Source organism: Caenorhabditis elegans, chromosome III (assembly GCF_000002985.6).
Source record: "Caenorhabditis elegans chromosome III".
NCBI lineage: Eukaryota > Metazoa > Nematoda > Chromadorea > Rhabditida > Rhabditidae > Caenorhabditis > Caenorhabditis elegans.
In genome coordinates this window covers 11,650,388-11,675,988 of record NC_003281.10, presented here as the reverse complement: position 1 = coordinate 11,675,988, position 25,601 = coordinate 11,650,388, and the positions used below count along the sequence as shown (strand labels likewise).

General features: G+C 34.4%; 2 protein-coding genes and 1 non-coding gene across 7 annotated transcripts in view; all 3 read right to left on the bottom strand.

The window, feature by feature from the left end:
• The window catches only part of crh-1 (CREB homolog crh-1), a gene marked incomplete at both ends in the record, with an annotated part of 36,215 nt that extends 17,993 nt beyond the window's left edge, over positions 1–18,222 (bottom strand). The window contains one exon of one of the 5 annotated variants that reach the window (NM_001027690.4): positions 18,184–18,222. In NM_001027690.4, the coding sequence (NP_001022861.1) occupies positions 18,184–18,222 (39 nt within the window). Of the gene's footprint in view, positions 1–237; positions 430–1,252; positions 1,328–18,183 lie in introns of those variants that run through there. The other 4 variants (NM_001027692.4, NM_001027688.6, NM_001027691.4 and 1 more) reach the window with 4 other exon arrangements.
• Positions 982–1,034, bottom strand: Y41C4A.30. The gene has a single exon (NR_101857.1). It is a non-coding gene; the product is annotated as an Unclassified non-coding RNA Y41C4A.30 (non-coding RNA).
• A 1,378-nt stretch (positions 18,223–19,600) lies between the features above and the next one.
• faah-6 (Amidase domain-containing protein) lies at positions 19,601–25,537 on the bottom strand. The gene is made up of 12 exons (NM_067107.6): positions 25,489–25,537; positions 25,135–25,312; positions 24,976–25,088; positions 24,768–24,860; positions 24,562–24,618; positions 24,262–24,469; positions 24,002–24,212; positions 23,342–23,459; positions 23,086–23,283; positions 22,958–23,015; positions 21,095–21,253; positions 19,601–20,049 (listed from the first exon to the last, which is right to left on the bottom strand). The coding sequence occupies exons 1-12, from the start codon at positions 25,495–25,497 to the stop codon at positions 19,886–19,888; spliced, it is 1,566 nt and encodes a 521-aa protein (NP_499508.2). The 5' UTR covers positions 25,498–25,537; the 3' UTR covers positions 19,601–19,885.
• Positions 25,538–25,601: the final 64 nt, after the last annotated feature.

Here is a 25,601-nt window from a genome sequence, read left to right as displayed (position 1 = left end):
ATTTTTTTAAATAAGAAATTAAAATTTAACAAGCTACCCTTTTTGGAGATTTTTTTACTTAACTATTATATAACTTATATATAACTGTGTATATTAGATAAGATATATACTCCTTCAAAAATGACACAAGAATGGCGTTTTTCTTTTCAAAATTTTAATTTTCTCGAAATTTTTCCACTAAAACTCTACTACAACTACCACTACTACAACAAAGATACAACATGTATGTGTGATTACCGTGTTGCTGTTGGGTACCTTAAACAAGAGCATCATCAACGGCGAAGTGGCTACCGGCGAACAATTTGAGGTGCTCGCCATTGTGGCCATAGCCGTGAGATGTCCGCCACTTATTTTTGTTTAAGGATGACTCCTTTTTTGTGGTGCGAGTTGGTTTTATTACACAGCAGAGGAAGAGAGAGAGGACCAACTATAATTTATATAAATTTTTTTTTGAAGTTTATGAGAAACAAAAAAACGGATATAAAATAGATACGAGCATTGTAATAAAGGTGTTAATAGGGATTGTTTTGGAAAAAAAAAATTAAATTTTAGAAAATACTTGAAATAACCGAAAATATGTTTGTTTTAGCTCAATTTTTAAAATTTTTGCACGAAATTCAAATTTTTTTTGGAATTTTGCTCCATAAACGTTACTCCACAAGAGAATTTTTACAAGAATTTTCAGAATTTTGCCTCAAGAAATAGTGGGTTTCAAACAAAAAAAAATTAGAAGTTTCAAATGGCGATTTTTTTTTAAATTTTATATCAATTTGTCCATTGTCTACTCGAAAATTTACTTAAATTTCAGGAATTTGTAGCTAAAATTCTCATAATTTTTTTTTCAATTTTTCAGAAGATAGAAAATTTAAAAATTGTGTGGGAATTTGAATGGAAATTTTTTCAACGTTTCTATGGACAAAATTCATCAATTTCAAGGAAAAATTATCAAAAGTATTCAAAAAAATTGTTTTTAGCCAAAATAAGGTGTGGAAATATTTTTTTAGTTAACCTTTCTGGAAATTTCCAAAACAAAACTTTAAATCTTTAAAATTCGGTTATTTAAGACACTTTTTCAAAAATAAAATCCACAAAAATTGGCGGTGAAAGAGATCAAAAGAGTTCAAGAAAAGGGGGAAAAGAAGACATATTTTCAAAAAAATAAGAATCCATTGGAAAACTAATCTCCTTATCATATATATAAGCTATTCTTTGAAAAACAAACACACACACACTAATCTTTTCTAATACTTACCCTGAGGAACATCATATTATTCAGAAATTGAATAGAGAATTAGAATTAGAAACCTGTCGATATATTCAAATTCCGTATTCAAATTCAAGTCTCCCTCCCCGTTAGGATTACGTAAGTGCGCCCTGTTGAACTGGGAAAATGGGGGGGGGGGGGGGCACAGTTTTTAGGAACTATCGATTTTTTAAGCGAACTATGTATAAGGTACCGGTATCCATATTATTTGTATTATTAGTTATCGATTTTTGGGGGTTTTCAGAAAAAATCGGTATATTGCCGAAATTGGGAATTTCCGTCAAATCGGCAAACCGGCAAGTTGCCAATTTGCCTTATTCGCACAATTTTTTTTTGGAAATTTCAGAATTTCAGTTTTAATCGGCAAACTTGTACGAATCCTATGGATGTTCCTACATCTATTTCGAAAATTCAGTAAATTCTATGAAAATATCTAAAGAAAACGGGATAAACATTTCAAAAAGGCACATTGTTTCGTCTTTTAAAAAATCACTCTAAACACTTCCGGCAAATTGCCAATTTGCCTTATTTGGCGAAAAAATTGCTGAACTGCAATGTTGCAATTCCACCCCTGTGATATAGTATATAGAGACGTATAAAATCTAATATATCATCAAATAAAAATTATTCATATATTCGCTTTTTTTATTCTCGAAATTTCTGATATTTTGTATTTTCCAGTCAGAAACCACGACTACAATACAATTTTTGATCGCTGAAAAATTCTAAGAATTCTTTTTTTTTCACGTCATTTCTAAAAAACAGCTGATATTAGGTCACTTTTTTATTGGTTTTTTTACGGATTTTGATTGTTTTTTATTAGAAAATCTGTTCAGGGACAAGGAAATAAGGTGATTTAGAGCACTTTTTGAGTTGGAAAATCGGACTTTTTTTTTGGAGTTTTAAAGATTTTTTCTCTTGAAAATCGGGATTTATTGCAGAAATTTTTTTTTTCAATTTTTTTCAGAACTTTTTCAGAAATTTCAGAATTTTTCCTACCATTTTTGAGAATTTTCCAGACTCAATCTGAAAATTTTAGGTGTAATTTTTCTAAAAATTTATTTTAAAGATTTTTCGCAAAATTCTAGATTTTTCCAGAATTTTTCTAAAGGTTCAGAAATTTCTAGACTTGAATTTTTTTAAGTTTCAAAATTTCAGACTTTTCCAGAAATTCCAAATTTTTTTCATTTACAATTATTTTCCAAATTTAAATTTTTCAAAAATAATTATTTTTCCCAAAATTTCAGACTTTTCCAGAAATTTCATTATTTAAACTAAAAAAATGTCTAAAAAAATTCCCGAATAATTAATCATCCCGAGATAAGAAGATGGGGAAAAAAATCCAAAAAAGGGCAAAACTCATATCGGAAGAGAAAACTCGGAGCCACTGCTGGGCTCACGAGCGCAAAATATTTATAATTCCAATGATGGATAATGTGATGGGGAGTATGTGTGCCACGTGTGTGCTCCTCTAAGCGGAGCAAATCTGGATGAGTAGAGGTGGTGGGGAGTGGAAACTTTCAGAAATATTGAGAAATTCGCAGAGATTTTAGAGGGGGAATATATTTACACGAGGAGGAAAGATGTCGTCGGGTGATACATTTTCGATTCAAAATTGGAAAATATTCATATATTCAGAGATTAGAGAAAAGAGTCAGATTTGTATTCAGTTAGAGATCAGAAAACCTATGTAATTATTATGGAAACGTAGAAAAGTGTTTCTGGGTCTCGTTAGGAAATTTTTGTTTTACCGTTTTTGGTTATGTTTTTGGTTGTTTTTAATAATTTTAATGGCAAAAAAATGCTATAAAAATTATGAATTTTATATCATTAAGTGTTAATTGTTTAGCATTTATGTTTAAAAAAAACCGAAATTTCGTGAATTTTCTCTATTTCTAGTGTAATTTTTGATTAAACATAAGTGTTAAATAAGCAAATCTTAAGATTAGAATTGAAAATAACCGAAAACACGAAATTTTGGTAATTTTCAATTCTAATATAAGGATTTTCTTATAAGTATAACAAATATGTTTAATCAAAAAAAACATTCAAAAAACCATTCGCCATAAAAACCATTAGAAACCACGAAATAGAAAAAAATCGGCAACTCAAAAAAGCACCTTTTTTTTTGGAAAAATTCGAAAAAAAAATTTTTTTTGGAAATTTTTTGAAAAAGATTAAAAAAAAACACTCATTGTGAAAAAAAAGTTTTTAAAAAATCAATTGCAAAAAAAACCTTTTTTTTTGAATATTGAGTTCTTCAGAGAATAATTCCACCTTTTTCAAAAATCACATGCGAAGTGTTTTTTTTTCAAATACTATATTTAAAATTACTATTAAATTCCAAAATTTTGCGGCAAGCACTAAAAAGTCTTGATTTCACAAAAAATGTATATTTAGTAATACTCTCTACCTGTTTAAATTAATACTTTCATTTTTTTTTTGAACACGTTTGAGTTAACGGTTATACCGCCAAACACCTAACGAGACCCAAGTGTTGGGGGCGGAGCGTTTTCAAGTGTCATTATAATAGACACATTTGCTTCTACATAAAACTATGCATTTTTTGTGACGTAAAATCAAAATTTGTTGCTCTTTCCTCATTTTTTCCGGATATTATCCCTGAGGTGCACTGCAGACACAGAGTGTGCCAAATAATATGTATTAGTTATTAAATTCGATCAAAGGATCAGGATTAACTCGAATATGAGTCATGACGACATATAAACCAGCCTCTTATCGTGTGTGTTTTTTCGTCTTTAAATCTTGTTTTTGACTTGAAAATTTTAAGAATTTCAGAAATCACCAAAAAAAAAAATGAAAGTATTAATTTAAACAGGTAGAGAGTATTACTAAATATACATTTTTTGTGAAATCAAGACTTTTTAGTGCTTGCCGCAAAATTTTGGAATTTAATAGTAATTTTAAATATAGTATTTGAAAAAAAAAACACTTCGCATGTGATTTTTGAAAACGGTGGAATTATTCTCTGAAGAACTCAATATTCAAAAAAAAAATGTTTTTTTTGCAATTGATTTTTTAAAAACTTTTTTTTCACAATGAGTGATTTTTTAGAACTTTCAAAAAATTTCCAAAAAAAAAATTTTTTTCGAATTTTTCCAAAAAAAAGGTGCTTTTTTGAAATTTTCCATAAAATTGGTGTTTTTTGCTAATTTTTTCTCAATTTTCAACAAAAAGGATCACAGACAAAAAATATCATAGGTTTTCTGATAAAGTGCACATATATGAGAAATATGAGAAATAAAAAATGCATGGATATAGTATAAAATGTGTCTCATTTTTATATTTGTCTTTTGATGAGCCTCTCTTCCGGCTTCTTCATGGAAATGGGCTCATTTGGAAAAAAATGGGGGAGCCTATAGTATATTTACAAAGTATCTGCTGACAGGTAGGGGGTACTTACTAAAATATTGCAACCTGAAACCCTTTATAAAAAACCATTGGTTTTTTTGCCAAGTTTTGCTTTTTTAGCCGGGGGCTTATATTAAAGGAGGCCTACATTTGAGCAAAGTTGGGGGCTTCGAAAAAAAAATCCAACAAAAAAAACTGCGAAATTTGAATATTTTCAGTTTTTTGTAGGGTTTTCCATAATTGAATTGTCTAATAATTGGTGTAAATCCACATTTTTTCGATAATTTTCAAATTTATTTTTAAATGCAAAATTTTATATTCATGACATAGCGATATATATATATATATATATCATAGTTAGGTCCGCTATATAATCATTTTTAAAAATTTTCAACTTAGAAAAAAAATGAATTTCTCCACTCAAAATGTCAGAAACAATGGCTTCTCGTCATAATGTCATCATCACCCTCCTCCCACACCAATTCTCATTAATTTGCCCTCCGTTTCCAGGTCTTCGAGTTAATTAAATGTTCATTCCATGCTAGAGACGTTTTTTTTTCGAGGAGGACATTAAATTGTGTGAATTTGAAATATCAGATAAAATTCAATAAAAGTACAGAAAAATTGACGGTTTTTGAATTTTGAATTTTGTTGAAATTGAATTTTTAAAAAATGTAAAATTTGGAGCATTTTTTTTTCAAAATTTAAGATTTTTTGATTTTCTGATGAAAAAACTTTCGATTTTTCAGAAAATAATTTTCAGATATAATTCAATTTCGCATAATATTTTCAGCACAGAAAATCTGGAGTTTTTCCAAAACAATTTTGCCGTAAAGTCCCATATAATGATAACTAGCAACAAAATGCGGCTCGGAGGTAGAGAGCAAAGTCTAAAAGGGCGAGGAAAAAGCCTAGATATCACGCGACGTAGGAAGAAGCCAACCTACTCTCTCTCTCTCTCTTGGGGGGAGAGCAACATTTTCCTCGCATCATTTATTGAAAAACGGGAGGGTAGAAGAGGTGAAGAAAAAAAAAGATGAAGAATATATTTAGAAAATTAGAATCCACTGGCTAGTTGCAGAATCGAGTGAGAGCCTATAATAGAATATGAAAATTGTATATATATATATATATATATATAAGTCGGTTCAGAGAAGGGGAGAGGCACATGGTGTGCGCTCGGCAGATGGAGTCAAGGTGGACAGGAGCGACTTCTGGGAAGTCGAGAAAAAGAAGAAGGAATCGGGATCCTCAATTCTCGGAAGAGGGAAGCCGCCTACGTGTTCCGACCGGAATTGGACGCGTTGCACCTGTGTGGAGAAGGTTGGAGGAACATCAAGAGTAAACAACTGAGGTACCATGTGCAAAGGATTGGCAAAAGAGATTGAGATGAGTTTGCCAAAAAGGTTTTCAGGCACCTTATAGTCTTAGGAGAAGGTTGGAGGAACATCAAGTGTGAACAACTGAGGTACCGTATAGATGAACTGGCAAGATCCGGATGGAGGAACGGTCGCACTCGTGTGGTCCGTAAGAAGCCTCAAAGAAGCAAGCCACTGACATGAAATATGAGGATCGCCCCCTTGTACCAGTTTTTGTTAAATTCTTCTGGAAGAAGTCATTCGTGGAATTTTGTCATCAAAGAGGGGAGATGTTTGGTATCAACGTGTATTGACCCACGACGTGGCTAAGAAGATCGTACAACGTGAACTCTATGAACTAACTTATTGATTCCTTAGTTTAGTAATGTAATAAACTACTCGTCTTCTCTCCTCGTCTTGCCTTCGAATACATAACATAAAAGAATACATAATCACTATTACTATCAGGCAGGATATAGAAATATAGATGTGTGTATATATATATATATATATATATATAAATATATATATAAATAGTATGCATATAGGAAATAAAGCTGTGTTTTAAGAGTCTATACTTATAACATAGTCATAAAATCCGACTTCTTCATTTCCAAATTTCTACGAAATCGAATTTCTGGATTTCACAAAAAACTGATCGTTTGTTTTGTTATTATTTTGTGCTCTAATGCACAATCTAATGAGCATATAAGACTCTAACTAAGGTTTCTAACGACTTGTGATTTATGATAAAATGTACGGTGGCGGAAGTGGTGATTAATTAGTTGATTGGTACGGATTATGGAGGATTTGTGTTGTGCGGATTATGGGTATTAGAAGAAGAAGGAGAAACGTGCATTTTTTAATCGGAATCTACGTAAAATTTTTCAGGTATAAGACATTTATGGATGGAGTATGGATTTTTTGAAAACTGGGTCTTGAAAAGTTTTTAGGACACGAAATTCGCAAAAAAAAAAAGATTTTTTGATTTTTTTTATATAGTGTAAAAATCACATCAAATTCATTAAAAACTATCAATTTTCAGTCATTTGAAATAGGGTAGGCAGGCGATGGTAGGCAGGCGCGGTTTCAGGGCCTGAAACCTGCCCGCCTCACGTTGGCTTTTCGCGGCAGGCAGAGCTAACCTTAAGGCAAGGCGGTTTGCATACATTAAAAAAAAATTTTTTTGGACTATTGGACTATACTCCACGTTTTAAACATTCGAAAAGTTTAGGAAACTTTTTTCAAAAAATTCGTTTTTTTTCTCTAAAAATCAAGGTGGTTATTTCAAATTTTCAAATACCTATCATTATTAAAACCTCAATTTTTTGAACGAAAACCACCGATTTAATGGTTATTTTTCCGAGCTTTCATATCGAATCCTTTCAATCAGTGTCTCAATTCAGTGCCATCACAGAAAAAAAACATGCGGATTAGCGTGTGTGTGCTCAGCTGAGCTCTCGAGCTCAAGAGAAAAGTTAATCTCTAATCTTTCCAAATATCATCTGATTATCCCTATCATATTTTTTAGAATCATAATAATATTGATACAATATTTTAGACGCTCGCTACTACAAAAAAAAACTGCTGTGAAAATGAAAAAAAAAAGTGAAAAAAACTGGAAAATTGAGGTGAAAATGTGGGCGAAATGGGCCGAGCAGGTGGAAAAAAGGGGGATGAAAAAGAAATTGGAGAGCCAAATCGAGAGTTTCAAGAATCCCCGCTTTTTTCTTTTTTTTCGGGTTAAACACATGGCCAATGACCAAATGTTTTCGGGGAAAAAAGGAAAAGTTTGATACTTTTATTGGAGGTGAACTTTAAAGACGGAAAACTGACAATTTAGGTGCAAAATTTTTTTTTTCCTAAAAATTTTTTTTTTCAAATTTAGTGATTTTTATTTTTTAAGTGTAAAAAAACGAAGAAAATTCGAAAAAAATTTTTTTTTTCAGAATTTTTTTTGGGATCTTCAAATTTTTACAAATAATTTTTTTATCTCATTACTCGAAAAAAAAATGAAAAAAAATTTTATTAAAAAAACCACTTTTTCTCGAGTAATTTAATAAAAAATTTGACAGAATTTCATTAGGAAAAATATATATATATGGCCAAAAATTAGAAAAAATACGTTGAAAGTTCAAAAAAAAAACATTAATATTGGCATTTTGAACTAAAACATTTTTTAAAGGTGGAGTACCGTAGCTTTTTTAGTCCTAAAATGGTCCAAAACTACCAAATTTCGTAATAAGGCGTTCTGAAAATCTATGAAAAAAAAATTCTGACCGCTCTTTTTTTTTTTTGGAAAAAATGGTATATTTTTAGCTAAAATCTCAAATTTTGGCAACTTTTTCAGTGTCGCAGCGGTTGGAACTTAATTTTTATTTAATTATCATCGTTTAATACACGTTTTCTCAATTTATTACGTGTTGTTTCGTTGATTGAGATGCTCTTTCGGTCGATGAGGGCACAAAATTGTATCATATTTGTGCCCTCATCGACCGTAAAAGCATCTTAATCAACGGAATAACACCTAATAAATTGAGAAAACGTGTATTAAAGGATGATAATCAAATAAAAAAAATAAGTCCCAACCGCTGCGACACTGAAAAAGTTGTCAAAATTTGAGATTTTAGCCAATTGACCATTTTTTCAAAAAAAAAAAAAAAATTAGCGGCCATAACTTTTTTAAAAGAAATTTTCAGAACGACACATTACTAAAATTTGGTAGTTTTGGACCATTTTAGGCATAAAAAAGCAAAGTCTCAAATTTCGTTTTTTTTCCAAATTCCAAAAAAGTCCCAATTTTGTTAAAGATTTTTCGTTCGTAATCCTCCAAAAAACTGGGTTCCAACGGAAATTTTTAAATTTTCAACAAGTTCAGTTCGAAACACACAAAAATTTTGCCGTTTATTGTGTCCGAAAAAAAGAAACCCCATCAAGATAAACAAGTGAAGGTGAATAGAGAACACAAAAATGAAGAAGATAGAATGGAAGAAAGTTGGTTTCGGCGAAGAAGAAAGACACCGAATTAGAGAAGTGAATGACGTGATGACTATGTAGTTTGGGGGTGAAACTTTTGTGGAAATTCAGGTAACCAAGTGGGTTGAAGTGGAGTTTTCGCCTTTTTTATAGAAAATTTATTTTCTAAAATATTTATCTAAAAGTACGGATTTCGCCAATTTTTAGATTTTTGGTTTTCGAAAAATCGAAAATTTGCGTTAATCAAGGGTGGACACGGCACACGGTTTTTCCGGCAAATCGGCGAATTGCCGGAATTTAAAATTTTCGGCAGATCGGCAAACCGGCAAATTCCCGGAATTGAAAATTTTCGGCAAATCGGCAATTCGCCGAATATGAAAAATTTCGGCAAAACGGCAAATTGCCGAATATGAAAAATTCAAAAATTCAAAAAACTGGCAATTTGCCGAAAATGGAAAATTCCGGCACATCGGCAAACCGGCAAACCGGCAAAATGGAAAATTCCGGTAAATCGGAAATTTGCCAAAAATTAAAAATTCAGGCAAAACGGCAACTCGCCGAATTTGTCGACAAGTTTCTTTTTTTGGAAAAATAAAAAAATATATCTAAAAGTAACATTTTCGGCAATTTTTGGATTTTTGGTATTTGAAAAAATACAAAAATTTTCATTGTCCGAATTTTTTTAAAGGATTTTCGGGAATAAAATTTCGAATCAATATTTTTTTACCAAGGAAAACCAAACTGAAAATATTATTTAAAAATCTATAAAATTTTTAACTGTTATCTACCATTAGATTGATCTAACCGCATTGAAATCGATAAAATTTAATTTAAAAATTAACTCTGAATATTATTTTTCTTTCTCCGTTTTTTATTTCTCTGAAAACACCGAAAAAATAAATAAAAAATGTCAATATTTAGTGAAAATTCAGTATAATTGTATACTATTAATTTCTAGGAAAAAACTGATAAAACTCTATTTTTTCTAGTTATTCAGATTTACAATTAGATGAAAAATTGAAAAAAAAAATTCAAAAAAATCTACACTCAGAGGAAAAAAAACGCGTCGCCATGAAAAAAGCTGTGTTAACACAGAAAATAGCTATGCATACACACATGAATATATAGAAAATAATGCCAAGAATTCCTAGTACTTATGTAAACATTTATCAGGAATATGAAAATGAAGAATGTATTAGATTTCAGCAGCAGCAGTGAAAAAATTCTGGAAATGGGCAAATTCCTATTTTTTCTTAGAATCCATAATTTAAAAGTCTAAGAAAACTCACAGCCCTATGAAAAAGTATATTTAATTAGGTATATTCATTAAAGTATAATGGTATTATTCAAGTAATGTAGGAAAATTGAAAAATGTAGAAAAATGTATTAATATATATGTATTAACATATATGTATTAAAATACATATACATGTACAGTTGTGACGTCATAAATGCATCTTATGGGGTTATTCAAGTAATGTCGGAAAATTAAAACGTGTAGAAAAATTACGCCACAACTGTATTCAAGTATATAAAAACATGTATTTAAATACTTTATGCAACATTACTTAATAAATCCCATACGGTAGGTATCAAAGGCATCAAGTATGCATTATATTCCTCTACGTAATCTTATTTGAAAAATTCAAAAAAATCATTTCTCCAACTTTTGCTGAAACCCGTGGCTCGTAACTCACATTAGTTTCGCCCCAACGGCCCGAAAATGAGCAATTTTATGATGTTCGTCAGACGTCAGTGAAAAGCTGTACTTTTCAGTGCAAAATAGCCAAAATTTCAGGCAAATCGACCTTCGTGATGGCAGGTGGTGAATGTATGAATAATAACTTTATGGCGTGAAAATGCACGTGAAAATACCACCGAAAAAGCAGAAAATCTTCGAAAGCAACTTAATTTTCCCGGAGAAAAAAAATTAGAGCTACGAGAAATTTAATCTAACTAGGAAATTTGTCGTGGTGGTGGTGATTTTTGAATTTTCCAAACTAGAAAAAAAGTATCAAGATTTCTTTCCTCCCACGTGGTGGGGTCTCCGTGTTTTTCTCCAATACACCCAGACACATCTACGTCATCAACTTATTAATTAGGAGATTCTAGGAGAGTTTCGAAAAGGCAACCACGAAAAAGTCATCACATTAATAAGGAATCCACGTGGTTTCAAGGAGCAAGCCATTCTGAGCTCGGAGCCAAAAGGAAAATAAAGAAACCGGCAAGTGTTTCTACAATGTCTATGTGTGTAACAGAATAAATGAGAAGAAGCAGCAAAAAAAAACATAGCACGCTGTCACCGTGACGACGAATGTGAGAAGAGCAAAGACAGTAGACATAGGAGCAGAGGAAAAAACGAAACGAAACGAAAAAAAAATTATTGGGTGGGTGGGAATGGAGGTGATCAGAATAGTTGTGTGTGTGTGTTAGAAGAAATAGACATATCATGAACTATAATTATTTTAAAAATGAGCACAAATGTCTGAGAGTTCTGTGATAAATAAGTTATTTTCTTCTAAAAAAGTGATATAAGTGATAAGTGATAAGTGATATATATATATATATATATATATATATATATATATATATCAAGTAGTTCAAATTTCCAGCTATTTCCAGCAGTTCTAATATAATGATTGTTTTAGGTTTTCCTGAAGTTTTCGAATGTTAAAATAACTGTGAAGAAAATGGTAAGCTCATAATAATTATACATTACTTCATAAACCTATATGCCTGAAGTTTGAAAATTTTACACCAATTTTTCAAAAAAGAGTTTAATCAAACAACCTATGGTCATCATTATTTTTTATTTCGATCGAAACTATGTGAACTTTGTCGGATAAGCCGGCCCAAACTCCCTCACCTACTATAATATTTAACATCTATGTATGTATTCATGTGTTTTTGCGTGTTCTCTGCGCTTATTAAACTTTCATTTTATGATCGATATAATAGAACTATGTATTCAGTTATCGTGCAAGGTATTTCTGATATTTTGAAGCTTTAATCAGTTTTTTTTTCTCATTTTGAAAAAAAATTCGAAAATAGCCCAGTAGGTTTATCATTATTATCATAAGCTCAAAAGTATGCATTTTTGCGGAAATTCTGGAAAATCCCCCGGAAAAACTTTTCGAACATTTGGAAACAATAAATGCCATAATGCACAAAAATACCGCATTTTTAGATTTTTTTTGAAAAAGTGCCAAATTACTGGCTAAAAACCAGAAAATCTCCTAGAAATTCGGAAATTTTTCAAAAAAAAGGAGAAGAGTTTGTCAACGCCAACGTCTGAGCATCAGATAACACGGAAATCGAAAAAAAAGAAGGAAAACGAGTGGATATAGAAGGGCAATGAAGCCAGAGAGATGTGTGATGTTGGAGAGAGAGAGAGAGAGAGAGCACATGCTCCCGGAGCAGCAAAAAAAGGATTGGTCGGGGAGGGAGAAGAAGGACAGAATGAATTGAATTGGAAAATTGAATGGATGAATTGAAAGACTAGAGGACACATGAAAATGAAACAATGAGATATGGAATAAGGACCACAGATTATTGGCGAAAAAAAAACAATTTTTTTTCGAAAATTCAAATGACTGGCTCCAAATTTGCCCCTGATTCCGAATATCTATGTTAAAAAAATTGAAAAAATTTCCCTGATTTTATATTTCAGCTTGAAATCGCGAATTTCCTTTGTACCGGCATCACTTTTTTCAAATTCGCGCCCAAAAAATTCTCATTGGAGCGCGCTTGCTCCGTGTCGATTTACGGGAACTCTCCATTTTTAAAAAAAAATATTTCTTTCGCGCTTTTTTCAGTTTTTCAGCGTATTTTCTTTATTTTTTTTCGATTTTCTGTCAGTTTTTTTTCCTGAATATATTTTTTTGTAAATTTAACATTTGATTAGCCTGACCTGAACATCAAATGTTAAATTGACACAAAAAAATTTCAAAAAAAAAACTGACAAAAAATCGACAAAAATAAAGGAAACACGCTGAAAAACTGAAAAAAAAAACACGAAAGAAATATTTTTAAAAATGGAGACCTCCCGTAAATCGACACGAAGCAAACGCGCTCCACTGAGATTTTTTGGCGCGCATTTGAAAAAAGTGATACCGGTGACAAGGGAAATTCGCGATTTCAAGCTGAAATATAAAATCAGGGAAAAAAAACACGTGGTGTCAGAGTGTCTCATTTCGGTTTGATCTACGTAGATCTACAAAAAAATGCGGGAGTTGAGACGCAGACTTCTCAACTGATTTCGTATGGTTAGGCACGTGCTGACGTCATATTATTTTGGGCAAAAAATTCCCGCATTTTTTGTAGATCAAGCCGTGATGGGACAGCCTGGCACCACGTGTGTATTCAAAAATGTAAAAAGTTCAAAAGCCACAAAACGAGAAATTTTATTTTTCAATGGTAAAAAAAATTCTCTTGCGGCACGGCTGCGCCAGCGTGCGGCAAGCGCGCTCCACCGCAATTCGACGCCCAGGAGACTGTGAAATGTAAACCTTCAAGAACCAAAAGTCGAGATTTCTAAAAAATGAGAAAAATCGTTCACATTTCAAGTACTTCGAAACCCTACAAGTACCTACAATTAGACCCCTGACATGTGACAAATCACAGTTTCCGGAAATCAAAAATGATCATCTCAATATATGAAGTGTTGTAGTACGTGTGAAACTATAAAATTTTAAAACACGTATAACTCAACAATTATTGAAATCTGTTCAGAACTGTAACTATAAGGATTACAAAAAATGCAGAAAGTCTCGAAACATCTTCATCATTTGTAAAGTTGCAAATTGTTCCAACAAAAAAAAACGGCTTGTGTTAGCCTATCAGCTTTCGGTGAGCATTGTCTCTTTCTCTCTATCTCTCCCACACAATACGCCAACACAGACACTGTGTCAATGGTTCCAATTTTGGGCAAACACTGAACGTTCGCGCGCTCACAAAAATTTGTGAAACCGAGCGGGCGAAAAAAGAAAAAAACACACACACAGTGTGTTTCATCCCAAATCTCACAGTATTTTCAAGTGTGTTTCGACGAGGAGGATGGAGCAAGAGAGAGAGAGAGAGAGAGAGAGAGAGAGCATCGGGTTTCGTTGTGTTGGAGAGTTTCAAGATCAAAGGTCTAACAGCATTATTGCACCTGGGCACACTTCTGGAAATGTGTGTGCTTGTAGGTAATGTGACTGAAGACGGAGCCAAAATGTCGATTTTGTCGCTTTTTTTCAGGTAAAAAATCGTAAAAACGAAGATTTTTCGTTTACCGAGAGATTTTTGGTAGTTATTACTATCCAATCAGATGTGGGTGAAAATCGAAAATTTTCGAAAATTGCCGAATTTTTTTTAATTTTCAACAAATTCGATAATTCGAAAATTGCAGAAAATTTCAGCAAAATCGATAATCCAAAAATTGCCGAATTTTTTTAAATTTTCAACAAATTCGATACTTCGACAATTGCAGAAATTTTAAAATTTCCAGCAATTGGATTATTCGAAAACTGCTGCACGTCAGCCTGTCCCATCACGGTTTGATCTACAAAAAATGCGGGAATTTTTCGCCCAAAAAATGTGACGTCAGCACGTTCTTAACCATGCGAAATAAGTTGAGAACTCTGCGTCTCAACTCCCGCATTTTTTGTAGATCCACGTAGATCAAACCGAAATGGGGCACTTTGGCGCCACGTGAAACTGCTTAAAATTTTCAACAAATTCGATAATTCGAAAATTGCCGAATATTTTAAATGTTAAGCAATTTGAAAATTGCAGAATCTTAAAGTTTTCAACAATTCGAGAATCCGAAATTTTTCGAATTTCAAAACTTTCCAGCAATTCGATAATTCGAAAACTGTTTGAAAAAACTTTTGAAAAAAAAACCATGACGGTTTTTCGATTTTTCTTATTCGATAAACTTTGCTCCGGAGCGAGCACATTATGCAAAAACGAAGCACAGTCTTGGAAAAGGAAGAAAACGAAGAAAAAAAAACGGATCCGAAACATTCATGATGATGTCCTTCTCCATTTTTCTTCTTCTTTTTTTTTTCTTAAAGATGTGACATGACATATGGAGATCGGGAGCAAAGAGAAAAAAAGAAGAGAAAAGTGACAAACACACTTGCTCCTTCTATCTCTCTCTCATTTCTCTGTCTCCAGCCCGTGGAGGAGGTGGTGGTTTCTATTGATAGGTAGGTTTTGCTCAACAATTTGTCCTCCCGGCAATCGAAAATCACAAGTTGCCATTTGCTGGAGCAAATGATCAGCGAGAGCCGCAGTCGAACGGTAGCAGGGTAAATAGACAACCACAACGGCTCGGCAGACAGTTAATTGGAATGCTAAAAATAGCAATTCAGTTTATCGTCATCGTTGCAGGACCTATGGGGCCTGCACGTGGTGTCAGACTGTCCCATTACGGTTTGATCTATAAAAAATGCGGGAATTTTTTGCCCAAAAAAAATGTGACGTCAGCACGTTCTTAACCATGCGAAATCAGTTGAGAACTCTGCCGCATTTTTTTGTAGATCTACGTAGATCAAAACGAAATGAGAAACTCTGGCACCACGTGGGCCTGTAGAACGAAATGTTTCGCTTGAAAGCCTTGAAGCTTAAGAAGCCCGAATCAGAGCATTAAAAAATTGCAAAGACTACTGGCCAAGTATTCAAAGAATTGTAAGCTTTCAAGCCTTTCAAGCCAGTTCATAATTGCCGTTTAGAAATTTTCGGATTTCCACATAGTAAGGCTAGAACATCCGAATGCTTCACACTTCCAAATCGACAAAATGTGGGTCTCGAAGCGATTGCCTCCAAGAGCCCAAGACAGAAACTGTTTGAACTGCACACCCCCTCTCGGCCCGAAACCCAAACTCAAACAGTTGTCCTTTCGTCAAAGAAACACAAGCAGAAACAGAAAGAAAGAAAAAAAAGTGGAGCTTTCACTCGAGACAAATTGGGCCGATAGACCGAGAAACACTGGTGGGGAGCCGCCACCGCCGCCGAGCATTTGAGAAAATGAGAGGGGTGTCAATCAAAAAGCTTTCGTCATCCGAAAATGGAGCAGCACAGAGAGAGAGAGAGAGAGAGAGAGAGTTGGGAGGAGGAAATGAGTGTGTGCCGATAAACGGCTCTCTTAAGTCAGAGCCAAATGTCAGGAAAGACGAGGAGAAAGGGCAATTGTCTGAAAGTTGGAAGCCGGAAAATTTCAAAAACTTGCCAAAAAATCTGGAATTTTGGCACTGTGGATCCAGAATTTTGCAGTTTTAGGTTAGCATTTTCGGCCCAAAAAATCATTTTCCGCTCGTGGAGTCGCTTTGATCTCCGAAAAATGCGGGAGGTGAGACGCAGACATCTCATCTGAAAAGAGCATGCTTCCAGGGAAAAAATTCCCGCATTTTTTGTAGATCAGACTGTAATGAGACAGCCTGGCACCACGTGCTTCCGATATTTTGGCAAAATATCTTCACAAAACGTACTGGGCAAAATTTCAGATTTTCCAGTGTTGCTAGATGTCAGGAATTTGAATTTTTACTGGATTTTTTGGTTTTTCGGCACAAAATCATTGAAAACCCACGTGGTTGGAAGCGAAAAATGAAAAATTATAGAATTTTTCAATTTCGAAAATTCCCATAATTTTCAGCGAAAATCACGATTTTTTATCGCTACCACTATAGTTTTTGATGAAATTTCCGAATTTTCAGGTCGAATTTCAGAATTTTCACCAGAAAACTTCCGAACTTTAACAGTGTCGCTGTCCTGGAAGTTCGAAATCTTCGGATTTCATGGAATTTCAATTTGAAGTAAACATTTACATGTTTGGACTTGGATGAATCGAAAAATTCGGAAATAACCGTAATTTTCAGCTAAAATCACGATTTTTCATCGCTATCATTATAGTTTTCGATGAAATTTTCGAATTTTCACGGGAAAACTTCCAAATTTCAACAGTCTTGCTGTCCTGGAGGATCCGAATTGTCGGATTTCATGGAATTTCAATTGTGCGTGGATGGAAAACCGTAGTAAATTCCAATTCGTGTCACGATTGAACTTTGAATTATTCTTTCGTGGGAGAAAAAGAAAAATGAAAAGTACTCAGTTGAAACTGGTTTAAAACCTGTTCGAGGTCATTTTCATCATTTTTCACTACTGAAATTGGGCGCGGAGGAGGAAAATTCAATTTTCCGAGAGTGGGGGAAGGGGTCAAACACATTGACACAACCAGGCAATATGACGTCACTTTTCGGCCAATTTTGCGAATTTTAAGCCAAAAAAATACGGTGCCTGGTCTCGACGCGACAATTTTTCATTAAATTTCGATACTACAGTACTCCTTAAAGGCGCATAGCTTTTCGCGTTTAATAAAAAATATTCGCGTCGAGACCGGGTATGGCTCAAAAATCGAAAAATTGCGCTTCTGAGTAATAGTTTTTTTTTTTTTTTTTTTGGAAGTAGCATAATTATTGCAGATTTTTCACATTTTCGGTAATTAAAAACCCAGAAAATTGCTAAAATAAGCAAAATTGGACCAAAAACTCTTTTTTGTTGAATAATTTATTTAATTTTCAAAATATCAATTGATTTTTGCACTTTTTTTCGATTTTTTTTTGCAATTTTTCAAGAATTTTTATTTTTAAGCATTTATTTTGAAAAAATTTTCTCAAAAAATTGGCAAAAAGAGTACAAAAAGGGGTTTTCTTAAAATTAAATATTTATTTAAAGATTTTTTGATAAAATTTGCATTAAAAATGCACATTTTTTGCTTAAAATTAAATAATTAGAAAAAAAAATTCTAAATTTTTTAAAGAATATTTTCTTCGATTTTTTGGAAAAAATAGAGAAAAATGGAATTTTTATAATTTTTTCGTGGAAAATCCTATAAAACTGGATTTTTCCGGGGTTTTGGTGGAAAAATTGTAATTTTTAGCAATTTTTTAGATAAAATTTCACATTTTTTAGTTGTTTAAACTAAAAAATGTAAAGAAAACTCAATTTCTAAAGGATTTTCGCTGAAAAAAAAACAAATATCGTAAACATCCGTTTTAGCTTTTTTTTGTGCTTTTTTGGAGCATTTTTTGGAAGAAAAGGCAAAAAATTGGCCTGCAGAATTTTAATGAGCTTGGTTTTTTTTTTTTTTTTCTGGGGAAAATTCAGATGTTTTCGCATTCTTGTGTCATTTTTTATGGATTTTTTTAATTTTTTTTTCCGAAAAAAACTCACACTTTGCTGTTGTGCTGATCCGTTACCTTTCGCTGACATTTTATACTCGTTTTGGTGTGCAAAAAGGCCTGAAATTCGAATTTTAGGCATGGAAATTGAGATTGGAGTGTTAGAAAACGATAAAATAACGGAAAATTTGATTTTATTACTGGGAAACCTGCGGAAACTTAGATTTTCAGCGAAAAAAACTCTGAAAATTGCGAAATTTAAGAGATAAATTGATTTTTTAGCGGATTTCAAGTGTTTTTTCGCGATTTTTTATATTTTTTACAGTTTTTTACATAAAAATTGTGTAAATTTGGGTGGGAAAGTGTTGACGTCACGTGCAAAAACTGAAAGAAATGAAATCAGATGTTTGCTGATCGAGGAGAAATAGTGTGCAAAATGGAGAGACGCAGACAGTCCATCAAAACGTTGGCGAGAAAGTACGCAATTTTGCGTCGACTTCGGTGTGTGCACAGCGGAAAAAAGGAAAAATGTTTTTTTGTTTATTGGGTTTTTAGAGTTTTTGACTGAAAATTAGGGTTTTAACTGAAAATTGTTGGGTTTTTTTTTTTGAAAAATTGGAATAAAATGTGCGAAATTTTGAAGAATTCTTCAGATTTTGTTGAAATTTGACCTGAAAATTGTTTATTTTTTGAGTTTGAAATCTAAAAATAATAAATTTCACTGAAATTTTCTTGGTATTTAATGAAAAATTCAGAAAAAATATGCAAAATGTTATAGATTTTGTCCGAATTCAGAAGATGTTCCTGAAATTTGGCTCGAGAATTGCCGGTTTCTGAATTTTTCAATGAAAATCTTGAATTTCGCTAGAAAAGTTCAGAGTTTTGATGAAAAAAGCCGAAAAAACCGCTCGAAATTTCATTATTTATATCCAAGCACTGCAAATTTTCACAAAATAATTGGCTTAAAGTAACCTAAGTAAATTTTTTTAAATCGGATATTTTTTGATTTTCAGCCTAAAAACTCCATTTTATTGTGAAATTTCATAAAATTAGAATAAACATTAAAAAAAAAACGCTAAAGTTCTTAATTTTGAGTTTTTAGGTTTTGAACGAAATTTTTCTAAAATATATTCTCGAATTCTAAAAATCCACAAAAAAAATCAAGGAAGAATGAAAAAAATCAACTTTTAAGTTCTTAAAACTTTTAAAAACGTGATTTTTCAATTTTGCCTAAATTCCCTCCAAAATTCGAATTGCAACCAATCAGCGATTCGCTCCGCCCACTTTTGAACCAATCAGATCGAGTGGGTGGAAATTGACGGTTTGATCTACAAAAAATGCGGGAATTTCGTGCCTAAAAAATGTGACGTCAGCACACTCTTAACCATGCGAAATCAGTTGAGAACTCTGCCGCATTTTTTGTAGATCAACGTAGATCAAGTCGAAATGAGACACTCTGACACCATATATTTTTTGAAACTGAATCATTTAATAACATAGCTATATACATGAAAATTACTATAGTTCAGGCTAACAAAACAATTTAAAAAAAGTAAAGAAAATGAAAAAAGAAGATACATTACTGGTGATAAAAGATATTACGTCATTTTGTTTATTTTCTTTTACGATTTGACAAACGAATAGAGAAATGTTTTGCCTAGCGCTAGGCTAGCTAGCGGAAAGAGCAATCAGAAACTTGATAGCATACTACAAAAAGCTTTTTCGGTTTCTACAAACAATTATAATTTTTTATTTTAAAATCCTTTCGGGTTACTCATTGGTCCATGTAGATTCTCAACGATCTTCATAACTTCCAGCACAGTTTCCTCTTCATTCGGTAATCCGACGATTTGAACCGAATTCGGCATGGCTTCTGAGTTGACACATGCGTCACGCTGCTTTCGGAGAAGGGCATCGTCTGGAACTCTCAAAAAAAAATTCCAAAAAATTGCCGAAAGTTTGACCAAAAATGTTGGAAATTTTTTTTTTGAAGTTCGATAGTTTTGGGCCGGTTTTAGTATATTTAAGCAAAATCACGTGATGCCATGTTGTCCCATTACGGATTGATCTACAAAAAATGCGGGATTTTTCAGTCCAAAACAATGTGGCGTCAGCACGTTCTTAACCATGCGAAATCATTATCGTCTCTCATCCCGCATATTTTGTAGATCAAACCGAAATGGAACACTTTGACACCAAGAGCAAAATGCCTATGCTTCCAAAAATCAATGTATTCAAGTGTTTGACTATTATGGAGACGCAGAAAAATGTTTTTTTTTCAAAATAAAGGTGCACATGCGCTCCACGGGGCATGTACTGGGCGGCAAGCGGTATTTATTGCCTTTTCGCATGATTTCGACAAAAAAGTAGTGAAAAGGCTTGAATTTACGACACTTGTCCATGGAGCGCACTTTCACCTCGATTTCAAAATGTGCATTTTTCCGCGTCTCCAGAATAGCTCGAAATAGTGGTTTTGTTGGATTCCACGATTTTCTGTGATGAAAAAACACGAAACACTTTTCCCTAACTTTTTGTAAAATATAATGGGATTTTTAAAAATAATTTTGAACACGGGGTTCTAGCCTTCCTGATTGAATTTTTCGCGCTCCATTGACAATCGCCTACCGGACAACGCGTGGAAAAGTCGTGTACTCCACACGGACAAATTCATTTAGTTTTACAACTAAAATCGAGCCGCGACGCGACACGCAACGCGCCGTAAATCTACCCCAGATATGGCCGAGCCAAAGTGGCCTAGTTCGGCAAATTCTTCCATTTCAATTTATGAGGGGCAGCCAGAAATCCGTGTTTGAAAACTAAAGTTTTTTTTTCGAACGTCCTAAAAATATTCAAATTAAAAAATAACAAAATTTTTCTCCCAAACATTCATATTTTGTAATTCAAAACTTAGAAATCAATGCAAATTTTTAATCCGAATTTGAAAAAAAAAGAGTCCCACGTACCAATCGGAAAAATCTTCTCATCTTCCAAATTTGCCACGTCATCTGCCGTCACATGGCCGGCTGGCACGATGCCAGCCGGAAAATCCAGCATATTGAATAGGCCGGTGGATAGGCGGGTGTTCACGAGTTCGGGTAGATATTTTTCAGGAACAGCGGGTACTGAAAGTATTATCACGTGGCGTCACGGGGTTCTGGCCTTTCTCATTGAATTTTCGCGCTCCATTTTGACAATCGCCTGCCGGACAACGCGTGGAAAAGTGCCGTGTACTCTACACGGGCAAATACATCAATTTTAAAACTAAAAACGAGCCGCGACGCGACACGCAACGCGCCGTAAATCTACACACAATCTCTCCGACCCAAAATGGCCTAGTTCGGCAAACTCTGCCATTTCGATTTATGAGGGAAACCAGACTAGCAAATCGGAGATTTGCTAGGCTTCGCAGTTTGGTTCGGCGTAGAGTAACTCAAGAATAATTCGCTTTATTAATATTTAGCCAAGTGTTGAGTAAATGCCAAGTAAATGTGCTGAAGTTTGTCAAGACCGGCCAAATTTAGTTTAATGATAATTTTATAAATAACAATTTCCACTTTTCAAATCGCACTTAACGGTTCCCCACTGTTTCTACATGTATTCGGGCCTGCGGCCCTCATTGTGAATTATTGGGCTCAAAATAGGCTTAACAGTTGTTCAACGCTTCTATGTGTATTCGGGCCTGTGGCCCTGAACCTGAATTATTTAGCTAAAAATAGGCTTGACGGATCTCCAACACTTCTTCGTGTATTCGGGCATGCGGCCCTCAACTCGGGTTTATTGGGCTCAGAATAGGCTTAATAGCTGTCCAATACTTTTGTGTATTCGGGCCTGCGGCCCTCAATCCGGATTACCTGACCTTTCCAAAAACAGACGTAGTTATGGAAACATACGTCTCATAGAAGGCCTCCAGCCTGCTCTGCTGGGAGTAGGGATAGAAAAGGTCTAAAGTTTCTAAGAGTAAGAAGGATTTTTTGGGTTTGAGTGAAAAACAATAGCATTGCAGGCTTCCAGCCTGCAATGCTGGAAGTGAGGTTTAAAGTGACCAAAATGTCCGAGAAGTGCGGTCCTCAATAGGATTAGAGAAAAAGTAAAAATCTCGAAAAATCTTTAAAATTGAACTTTCCTAACGTTATTAAAATAAGAAATGAAATTGATCATTTTTCCCTCATAAATAGAGAGAGAGAGAGAGTGGTAGAAACGTTTTTCACGTTTAATCCATCTTTTTAATTTTGCAAAATTTGAATGATGGCCTACATTTTGGAAAGTTGGTCAATTTTTTTAAAAATAGTTTCAAAAAATTGGTAATTCGAAGTTCTCTCTTGTGCTCAAATTGGAAACAAATGTCAGAAAAACTGCTCGTATGGGATTGAAAAATATAACTCTTCAGTACAAAGAAAATATTCAATTTTCGCGGTCTCCAGAAACCCGCGCAAATCAGTGTTCTACCCTTCCCAAAACCAATCCCCTCAATAATGACCATGGTGGGGCAACTATTTTTGCGTCATTCGCACTTAGTGAATGCAAAAGCGCCAGCTATGAGCCAAGTTATTAAAGCTCAAAGTTTGTACATTTTTGTCGGACACTCACGTGTCGAAAAGTTGCCCTTATTTTTTATTTCTGCCAAGAATGCAATTTCCGGATTTAATATAGGAAGAGGCAGGATTCCGTGTGGCGTCGCGTTGAAATATGCCTATACCTATTTTGTGCCTACCTACAGCCTGTAAATCTGAACTGTATTTCAGAGATCACGCGAAAATTCAGAAAATAGGCGGTAGGCAGGCATGTAGGCATGAAGGCCTTAAAAGAAAACCATGAAAGAAACTCACTACAAAACGCAGGACATATCAACACATCAACGCCAAGGCTCTTCCAGTACTCGATGAACTGAAAAAAACCGAAGTTCCAAGTCACTAGGCCTGCGTACCTGCGTACCTGCCTACCTTGCCGGACTTACCTTCAACTTATAACTCTCAATATCCTCTAGATTTTTGCACATTTCTTTCATATTCGAGCTCTGTGAAATCACCGCTGCTCGTTTAGAAATTCTAGCGACAAGTTTGGGAAAATTTAAAAATTTGCCGAATCTCCCGAGGCATTGTGAGTTTGATTTATAGAGATTTGGAATAAAATTCGAGTCGACTGGCCGTTGGGTCTGAAAGATTAAGGGTATTTTTGTCAATTTATCAATAGAAGTAGTACTATAATTATACCTTGAAAAACATCTGTGCAACTTGGAACGGCGGGAAAATGTCTTCCATCTCAAATTTGACAACTTCATAGCCCTGCTTCTCGAGAAGGCCAATAGTATCAACGACGGCTCGGCGATTTCTGGAAAAAAATCTTGCCTATTCGCCTGCCTACCGCCTATTGCAGCGTCAAACTCAAAATTACTGTGAGATTGTTTTTGTGCAAATTCCGTGCGAAATACACGATATCTTTTGCAGATTTTCTATATTTTCAGCTGACAGTAGGGTAATTTTAGCTCAAAATTCCAAAAAATCGACTGAAAATTATCGTAATTTAGTGCAAATACCGCGCATTGGGTTGTACAGAATTTTCGCAAATATTTTTGAAAGCCAGATATGGTGCATCAACACGTGGTGCCAGGCTGTCCCAGTACGGTTTGATCTACAAAAAATGTTCGAAATCAGTTGAGAACTCTGCCGCATTTTTTGTAGATCAACGACGTAGATCAAACCGAAATGAGACACACTGACACCACGCGAATTGGCTCATTTTTTCCTAATTTTGACATCGAAATCTAGGTAGTTTGCATGGTGCATCGATTCATTTTTTTCGGTTAATTTTAGTTTTATCAATAAATTTCTCTATAACTTTGTGGCCTGCAACACTCCAATAAGCTGACTTACGACGGCACTGGCGCATTAAATCCATCGTCTTCAAACCATCCGATTTTCAGCTTATTCTCAAGTTTCAAATCCATCAACGGAGCAGGCGAAGACATTGGCTCGAGACCTCGATAACCGGCTGACCCAATAAAAAGCTTGAGCAGGAACACCTGATCCTGCACATTTTTCGTGTAGAATCCGTAGCTATTACTTCCCGACACGTGGAATCGGTCTGGAAATTGTAAAGCAAAAATCAAGAATCACCGCCTATAGGTATGTACCCCTGGTCGGTTTTAAGGTCACCAGTCCACAGAACGCCGATGCAATTCTCAGACTTCCAGCGTCCAAGTCCGGTGCAAACCCAAACGGAGCTCCACCGTCGGCCACCAGTGCAGCTTCACCTCCACAAAGCCCTCCGGGCGAGCAGTCGAGAGCCCAGGGGTTCCTGGGATGCGGGGTTTTGGAAATACTGGTTGTTACAAATGGGATCTGAAACTGGGATGATAGCGTGCGGTAGGTTGCAGGCAGGCGTAGGTCGCCTTGAAGGCTGACAGAAAATTTAAAAATTAATAACAAATTACCGCTCCCAAGTTCCTCAAATGTGTGGTTATTGGGGAATTCGCCAATCCTGATTCTCCCTGAAAACAGTTGTTATATCTCGAAAACTATTCAAGATAGCAAAATATTGCCAATTAACAAAATGTGGCAAATTTCAAACTGAACAAATTGTTAGTTAACAAAATTTTTCTATCTCTACGGGATTCAGAGTTACAGGCCAAAGACTCACATCACATTTGATACTAAACGGGATCCCGTAGAGTGGAGGCTTTTCTTCCGAGTTGTACCACAAAGTGTCTGTATCTTGGGCGGTTTGGAAAGCCTGCAATGGAAACATAGAAAAGTGCAAAGGTAGCGTTTGCTGGCGCATTTTCGGTGCAATACTAGAAATGCGCCAGCGACCAACTTACTGGCGCACTTCCAGTAACTTGACCTACCTCCATTACAACTCCCGCCACACAGTCAAGCCTTGTCTGACAATCCAACATTCTTCGAGCATAGGCGCATAAAACCGTATACGCATTCAGGCCGTCTTTGGCTTGTAGTTTATCTGAAAGTTATCTGAAAAATTTTTCAGCATTAATTTTGAAACTAACCGATCAAGCTTTGCAAATCTAAATCCACAACTGCCCTCAAAAAATCGTCCAGCTCCAATTCAGTCGCACATTTTCCGAGAACCCGGGAATCACCGAGAAGTTGCTCTGAAGAGATGAGCCGTCGAAAAGTTTCAAAGTCATCTTGCTCCTGAAGTTCAGGAGCGGTTTTTTGATGAATCTGGAAATTTTGGAAACTTAACTTCTAATAACTAAGTAGGCACGTAGTTAAATACGTAGGCAAGCTATCAAACATTTGTCTTTAAAAAATTTGCACGTAATTTTTTTCTAAAAGTGTATTTAAATAAGTTTTTCTAAGATTTCTAAACTCCGTGGCATTAAAAAAGAACAACTCACATTCCCCATGCGTTGGTAGAAAATAAATAAACCTTATGACACTGAAATTGAGAGAAATAGAGTGAAGGTCGTTGTTAGATATCATCAAACCAAAATTGACACAGACGAAAAGT